This window comes from Myzus persicae, unplaced genomic scaffold, assembly GCF_001856785.1.
Source record: "Myzus persicae strain clone G006 unplaced genomic scaffold, MPER_G0061.0, whole genome shotgun sequence".
Taxonomy (NCBI): domain Eukaryota; kingdom Metazoa; phylum Arthropoda; class Insecta; order Hemiptera; family Aphididae; genus Myzus; species Myzus persicae.
The window spans coordinates 20,363-29,120 of NW_019104427.1; the positions used below are offsets into that span (position 1 = coordinate 20,363).

The following is an 8,758-nucleotide window of genomic DNA, read 5'->3' on the forward strand; positions in this document are numbered from 1 at the left end:
GTAATAACTAATAAGCATTGATAACTAAATATTAGTTTTTTCATTCTAAAATAAAATAATTTTAACAATTTTAAAACAGACTAAATGTAACATACCTAAGTCAACAGAAGAAACCTCTCTGTATTAAAATATTTAAGAAAATAGAATAATCTTCAATAGTATATTATACACAATATAAAATTAGTATTTCTAAATTATAATTTCTATACAAATATAAGAATTAAAATTATATAGAACATGAAAGGTTTGAATACAATATGTATATGTAAAAATGTACATCAATTGTATTGAACAATAATATATTATTATACAAGTAATAAAATCAAAAATTTAAAACATTCTACAAATACTTCAGAAAAAAGAGCAGATATTTATAAACTAAAACTGATCTGATATTTCCAATTGAGGATCATAATTATTGGAATCAGAGTGAAAAGAGTCACACAAATATTCTAAATCTTTGTTGTCAACATTAATGTCTATCTGTCTCAAGTACGAAAACATTTTTGAATTCCTCCGGTTCACAAATGATTGATTTACCTGTTGATTTCTATAAAATGATCGTATAGTAGATAAATAATCGTAGCCCGTTTCATTTTTGCGATTACAATAATCTAAGCCTATTTGTTCTAGCACGTTCTTAGATGTGTTCCATGTCCTTTGACGTAGACTATGAAAAATATAAATTGTTGTTAAATATAGATATTAGATAAACATATTTTTGTACACAACAAATGTCACTCAGGGATTTAATTTGTATAGTTACTTTAATTCCTCAGACGTGGGGAAAAGTTTTTCTGGAACATAATCTTGTGTATTGATATGATTGAATATCCATTGACTGATATCTGTAGAAAGTTGAACAGAACTGTCAGACCAATGATGGGTTTCAATTAAACTAGAACTATCCCTCGTGGCTATGTGATGCCAAAATGGCTGAGGGTCTAAGAAATTGTAGCTCTGAAACACATAAAATCATAAAATATTTTCAAAAACATTTGATTAGTTCTGAAATTCAAGCTACAAACCTGTGTTTTAGAATAGATTAAGTTTAATTCTGACATTATATCTAGATTTTGAGATATTGTAGAGATATCAAAGTTGCACTTTGTTTGTTTGGAGTCTTTGATGCTAGTTGAATGACAACCAAACATATGTGGCCAATTCCACCAAATAGAATTTAAACTCATTTGGTATTGTCGATTTAGTACTTTCTGAATACATATTTTGAATAAATTAATGAAGAAACAAATAAGATTTGAATATTTAGTTTTTATAAATATTACCGGATCTATTTCTCCTGTACTCAAAACATATTGTAACTGAAGAGTACTCTGCCTAATGTCAGGTTTAAATGGATGGATAAATGCATTTATTTCGTCTTTTGTCATAATGACTCCTTCGTTTAATGCCATTAGCTGTAGAAAACAATCTGAAATAACAACACACAATGCAAAGGTTTATGCTGGGTTCCATGAACAATAACTTAACATTTAATGAATCAAGTGGGGTAATGGTTCTTTAAAATGATTTAATGGTCCATGATTGGTAGATTAAATTTTATTGAACAATTAAATATTAATAATGTATTAACATTATTCATGCGACACAGCATTAATATCCGAAATCTATTATTTTAGATATAATTGAATTGGTATTTTACAATAAAACTTACTTAAATGTTCTTTTGGCGGATGTATAAAATTTAGAGTTCTTTCATTGGACAAGAAAAATTTCAGCAAATTATTACTAAAAGGGTCATTTGCTGTTAAAACTAATGGTCTTTTTGAATCTGTAGCTAAAGTTGAAATTGCTGCTAAAAATCCATCATCATAATTTTCAAAGAATATATCAGCCTATATATTATAAAAAAACAAAAATAAATTGGTTAAGAGGATACCATTCGCATGTGTTGTCTTCGTCATGCAAAACGTAGAACATAGTAAAAATGGTTTTCAACAGGATTGAACCACACAGGCTATAATTCAAACATTCTAAACAAAGCAACCAAATTTTCATACTATTAATAGGAGAAAATTTACTGTGCAACACCATTTTTTATTTTTTTGTATATCTCAAACACAAGAAAAATTCTTATTGTTTAAAAACTTAAAAAAACTATTTTTGTATTTGTAATCAAAAAAATAAAAACGATGATGCCCAGTAAGATTTACAGTGTGAAAATTTGTTCGCTTAGCTTAGATTAGAGCCTGAGTCGTTCTGTCCTGTTAAAAACCATTTTTGCTATGTTGTACGTTTGTAAGGCGAAAACAACACATGCAAGTGTGGCATCTTCTTCATATGAATTTAAAATCAATTTTTACATTCATACAAATATTATTTTATACTTACATCTTCAATTAAAATAATTGTCATTTTTACATTTGTTTTATCTTTCTTCTTATGATTTTTGATTTTTAATTTTTTCCCTAAATTATAGAAAATAATATCATATTTTTAGAAGTAAAATAAACATTAATCAAGCATCCAAATTTAACTAACATTTTTTTTTGTAAATTGTTTAGATGTATTTTGGAAATATTGATGTCTAAATCACATTATTAGCTAGTAGTTTTCTAGTAATTTAACTCTGTATATCAAGAATAATAGATTTGGAAGAATAGATTCTACGATCATTTGAAAATGAAGTGATAATATATAAATCTATCAAACATTTTATATCTTATAAAAAACTTTATAGCAGATATAAATAAATACAAGATCTAACTTTAATTAGATTAAAACTTAAAATTATATTAATACTCAGAAACTATTAGTTCAAATTTTTATTTAAATATCTCAATAACAAAAAATTCATTGGCTTCACCATTTACAATGAAAAAGGTTGATTTTCATTTGAAAAATAAAGTTAGTACTGCCAGATGCCCAAAAAAAAAATTTAAAGGGAAAAAATGGGTGGACCATGGTTTGTGAATCTTTATGTATATACATTTTATTTTCAGTATTTTGTGTGGCCCTATTTATTAGTTTGAAAAACAGCTGGTACTTTATGAAGGACATTTTGAAATGTACTCAGTAATTTTTCTAACAGTAAGATTACAACCCGAGTAAGGGTAAAAAAAATAGTTAACTACAATTATTGTATTGGCTGAGAAACTATACTATTTAACTGCAATGATAAATCATTACCTTTCAATTCATAATAATAATACATATCTTGCATGCAAGTTTAAATGAGATGCCACCAGTAATCATTATACTCTGAACATCTGTATTATTTTAAAATTCAAATTCAAACAGTTCTTTTAAAAATATGCTTTAGACTATCAACCATTAAATTATTATTTAAATAGTCATTCTACTTATGACAAATGATCTGTATGCACATCATTTTAAAAATGTGTATACTATATGAAATAAATACTGAAAACCAGATTTGCTTAACTTTAGCTACCTTTAATGACATAACAAAATACAGATACAGATTTTAAATTATCTGAGTGATTAGCAAACAGTAAAACAAACTATCTGCAATCTCTGCCAAAACACATAAAAATTATAAACTAGAGCAAATCTCGCTTTCTCATTTTTCAATACTGAGCAGGAAACTTCTCAAAATAGGAAAACACTTAACATATTATAACCTATTCCCTATAACAATTAGAGAATCTTTAAGTATTAAATGAACAAATTTTATATAGAGTTTGGAATATTTTATGCTTAAAATCTAAATTTCTTAGCTAAAGCTAAATCATGATAATTGAAAGGTGTAGTTTTTTCTCTATAATGAGTATGTGAAAGAGATAACCTATGTTATACTAATATCGTCTAAAGATGATAATAAAATACAAGAATGAGTTATATCTATCTATAAAAAATAAAATTATAAAGTAAATTCATTCTTTTTAAAACTAAAATAGTAAGTTCTGTGTCAATATTATTAGGCTTTCTGGCTCAGATAAAAAATATTGATTCAAGAGTTAGTCTATAAATATAAAGTTTATGATAAATACCACACCTCTCATTGGATTGAATAAACAGTTTTTTTCCACTGCATGCGATTGTGTAGCTTCCATTAAATCAGTTACAATACGTTTTCCATTTCTGTTACAGGAAGCATTCAACTCAATCACCTATATTATAATGCAACAAACACCAACTTATTTTAATGAGTTTATAAGTTTAAAAAGATGATTAACAATAGCATTACATTTGCATTAAGTTCATTGGCTACAGCATAAACTGCACTAGTTTTTCCACAACCACTGGGTCCAAGTAAAATTGCTAAGTTAAGTTGTTGTTTACCACTAGATTCACTATCGCTATCACTATCAAAGATAAAATCATCATCATCACCATACTTTTGAACTAAACATAACAAAATATTAAAAAATATTTTTAAAAACTAAATTATACATTTTCAATATTTGCAGTGTAAAAACTAACCTTTTTTTGACTTTTTAGAATTTTTTTTATTAGGTGCTAACCAATTTTTCAAATCTTTAACAAGTTTATCATTACCAAGCACTTCTTCTTTACACATTGGCTTATATTTATCAATCCACATAGATTCAATATCTGTTGTAGATTTCTTTGCCACTAAATTTTTTTTCTTCAAGTTTTTATGAAATTCTGAAACTGGAAAATTTGGTACCTGTAAATAAAAACCATCTTAAAGTTAATGACCATATTTTTAACTGCACATTTTTATTAGTACACATTTGAATAAAAAGACTAACACTATTGGGTGTATGAAATCATAAACAATGAAATGTTTAGTTTTAAGTTTAAGTCATCACAAGAGTTGTATGTGAGTTAAGTTTTTTACATTATTTAATAGCAAGTGGCTTCCGCAAGCCATCTAGAAACAAAATAATAGAGGTTTACATTATTCTGTTTAGTTAGGATAAAGATGATATCGAGATCAGTTCAGATAATTATAATAGTAATGAATCACCTATCCTATAATTTAAATATTATAATAATTAGTAAGAAATTCAAATTAATGTGAAAATAGATTGAAAAATAGTTCATGAACTTGATTTCAAATAATTGGATTAATATTAATTTATTTATTACAATGATTAATATTGTAGAATAATTATTAACAAAGAAAATAATGTAAACAGATATAATTAATCAAATATATAAGATGTTCTAGAAGAACATGTTTATGTATCAAAATGTGGTGATTCCAAACAGACTTGTTTGCAAAAAATGCTAATTTTGTACTAATAGCCAAAATATATATATTGACAGTTGACACACTCTATATTTTTCCTCAAAAATCTAAATACTTACCGACATTTTTAAAGATGAAATCATGTATGGAAAATTAATTTCCATTTGGTAGGGCTCTAATACTGGACGTTTAGGTAGAGAATGAGCATTTTGAAATTTAAGAATAGAGTTTTTATGACAATTTTCACGGAATACTTCTTCATCCAAACGGAGTATAAAATCTGATGACTTCAGAGATGCCAAACGGTTAGTGTGTGTGATTTTAGGAAAACATCCTTCTTCTTCAACAAAACTACTGATATAAGGCAAATTGGAATTACTCCTGAAAACATAGTTATAAGAGAAAACGTTGAATAACAATAATCCAGGTAGAAAGTACATGAAATTATTAAAAGTGTGTCATACTTAATGGTACAAACATCGTGAGAAAGCAGCTTAATGTCTTTTAGCTTTGATTTATTGACTAACAGAGTTTTTGAACTATCAACACAACTGGTTTTGGTGATGATGTTCTTTTTTCTCACATCGTTGTTGGAATCGGTCGTTTTTGAATTGCCAGCAGGGCTTTTTTTGCCGTCATCAAAAGACTTGCCAAAATATGCAAAAAATGCCTTTTTCTGCCGTAAGTCCCCATCGCAGACCGTTGACGTTTTATCATTGGACACCGGCGCATCCGACTCTCCTTTTTCTTGGGAAATTTTTTTCTTCTTGGTGTCAGCAAAAACGCAGTCGTCCGATGATCTCTTTGTCGTGCGTCCAACCATTGTCTGTACTTTGATTTAAGATGATCAGTCAAACGTTGTTGTTAAAAATCGAAGCAATGGATAAATTAATTTACTGATGATAACGGTTTTATTGCTTCAACAATTTTGTCATTTTTGTCAATTTTGACACGGAAATATAACACTAACACAACATCGACATTTGATACTATTTAACGAGCACTTAATATTATTCATAAGAGCAATAACTTTCGCACACGGATTCACCAGTTATCACTCGTCGTGTCTTATCGGAACGCGATGTTCCCGCCAGTTTTTATCGTGGTGCTCGTAACCGCGGTATAACAGTGGTCGTAACTTTCCAGTATTTTGCGCGGCACCATAAACAAAATAATATCATAGGTAATGATAATATTCATATAATAATATAATGGGGACATTGCATATTGTTCCGAAAAACACGTGTTCCAATGGACTTTTGTTCCACAAAATACATTTTATGAACGTGGAAATGTATTAATTGTCGAATACTCGAATAGACCAAAACCCAAATTTTTTACGACCACCATTAGGGTAAATTTGGTTCTAGTTGAAGAGACAAATTATATATTGTTTAATAAATGTTCAATTATTCATTTTAATAAAATGGTATTAATTTATTAATATTTGTTCGTGGTTGTTGTTCGCCATCAGAATTATGACGGATTTAAAACGTCGATATAAGGTTAAACGTCTACTCATACATCGTTTCGGTTTCACCAATCGTACACGGTGTACTATATAAAAGTTTTTTATATGTTCATTGTTCATGTAAAAACTTAAAAAAGAATTAAATACAGCTATTAGATATTTGGTGTTTGGTACAAGAAAACGAATAAATCAGTAATTGCAAGTTAATCATAAAATATATAGGATTTGTCGATGATTATCATCAATTAGTAAAAATGAAGAAAAATAATTTTTTGATTATACTAATTAAAATCAAACAGTCGTATATGGGCGTAATAATAATTGTATAAAACGATTGTATACGGCGCATTATGTAGGCAATTTAAGGCCATAATTGAATGTTAAAATAAATGTTATCATTTATCATCAACGAGGTATCGTACTATAATTGGAAGTTCAAAAGTGTGTTCAGTTTTCTACAGTGACAGCCTCTTAACATTTTAAGTAGAAGTACCTACAGCCAACCCTGATAAAAAATGTAGGTAGGTATATCATCTGTAAAACTGTAGATCAACCTACAGTTATTCACTTTTCGACTTGCGTAGAAACTAAAGCATTTTTTTATTAGTCTATAACGGACGACGATAATTGATTATTATCTTTATTTGGATCAATATTAATGTGATTTCACATACTTTCATGATATGACGTAATTATTTATGACAACTTTTTTTTGTTTTTGAAAAATGTACAATCTTTATTTGTTAACACAATAAGCAAAAACGATAACTGTCATAAATGTATACATAATAATATAAAACAACACATTAAGCACAAGATTAGGGTAGTTATCATGGAACCGCGATAATTAGTTTATTATAAGTCAATACTATTTTAATAGGTCATGGCATCAACACCTGCTATAACACTTATAATTTTTTTAAGAAATCCGATTTTAATAATAGTTTTATATTATAGTATAGGTACTTCAATATTCAATCTTTACATATAATATATTATATAAATGCAAATTGATGATTGTGAGTTCGTTTACCCGTTCGTGGCTAATTGGCCACCTCGGTATTTTTAAATAATTTAAATAATTAATTATGTATTGTAATAATTGTTTGTTACATACAATGTATTATACAACAATTATAGTCATTGTAATAAAATTATTTAAATGCATTTTAATAGTAACATTTTGCCTTTTAACAACAAAAAATTAGCGTAATAATGCTCAGCACTAGTAAGCTCGTAACTAACCCTTATAGTAATATAAATGTATAATTAAAACGTGTGTTCCCATACTATACTATATTACTATAATAACGTAAAATAAGATAAATTTAAAATGGCTCTTTAAGTCTCGTTAATAGCTATATTAAAGTTGTGTGCTAAGAATCTGTATGATCCTTATAAGTTATAAGTGTTGAGGCATAATATCTGCAGATGTAAATATGTAATTATTAAATGTTTGCCATTGCCTTTTTCCACGTGTTTGGAGAGCATTCGAGGTCATGTATTCGAGAACTTGATCAATTTGATTATTTTTTTTAAAGTTTCCCCGAACCTATCGTGGACCGAGCGTTGCGCAGTATTATAATATAGCGATATACAACTCCGTCATACTTATTACTCATACATACAAATTGAATACAAAACACACAGAATATTATGATGATAATAATTTATACACATTGCACACACAAAAGTATTAATATAAATATTATAATATGATATGGTCCGGTTCGCGGTCGTCTCTAGGACGCGGCTCGTGCTCGTCCGGTGAGATATGAGTGAGACCGAACGAATGAACGATACATTAAAATTTATATATATATGAGTATATACGAGACTTCCATATATACATATAAATATATATATACATATTCCTGTATTTATTTTTTCGTTTCGTTCCACTCTGTAATTACGGACATAAAAAATGATTTAGAACGTCCCAAACGCCCGCGGGACCCAACTCCGAAGAGACCCAGCGTCCGCCGCCACGCCATATCGCAGTCCGATATACGACGCGCGGTCGTACATAATATATATTATAAACCATACTTAACTATACAGGCACTCACACACACATACACACACACACACACACACACACACACACACACACACACACACACACACACACACACACACACACA

General features: G+C 28.2%; 1 protein-coding gene across 1 annotated transcript; it reads right to left on the bottom strand.

Moving 5' to 3' along the window:
- Window positions 1-274: 274 nt before the first annotated feature.
- LOC111042090 (replication factor C subunit 1) lies at window positions 275-5,966 on the bottom strand. The gene is made up of 11 exons (XM_022326577.1): window positions 5,608-5,966; window positions 5,263-5,524; window positions 4,408-4,615; window positions 4,172-4,329; window positions 3,980-4,094; window positions 2,353-2,429; window positions 1,676-1,856; window positions 1,287-1,432; window positions 1,029-1,214; window positions 767-960; window positions 275-670 (listed from the first exon to the last, which is right to left on the bottom strand). The coding sequence occupies exons 1-11, from the start codon at window positions 5,964-5,966 to the stop codon at window positions 379-381; spliced, it is 2,178 nt and encodes a 725-aa protein (XP_022182269.1). The 3' UTR covers window positions 275-378.
- Window positions 5,967-8,758: the final 2,792 nt, after the last annotated feature.

What these genes read in the sequence shown, in the direction of transcription:
- LOC111042090 (XM_022326577.1), bottom strand. Translation starts at nt 5,966, where the DNA reads ATGGTTGGACGCACGACAAAGAGATCATCGGACGACTGCGTTTTTGCT. An exon ending in CCAATGAACTTAATGCAAAT is followed by an intron (nt 4,095 to 4,171) that starts GTAATGCTATTG and finishes ATTATAATATAG; the next exon opens with GTGATTGAGTTGAATGCTTC. An exon ending in GTACAGGAGAAATAGATCCG is followed by an intron (nt 1,215 to 1,286) that starts GTAATATTTATA and finishes ATATGTATTCAG; the next exon opens with AAAGTACTAAATCGACAATA.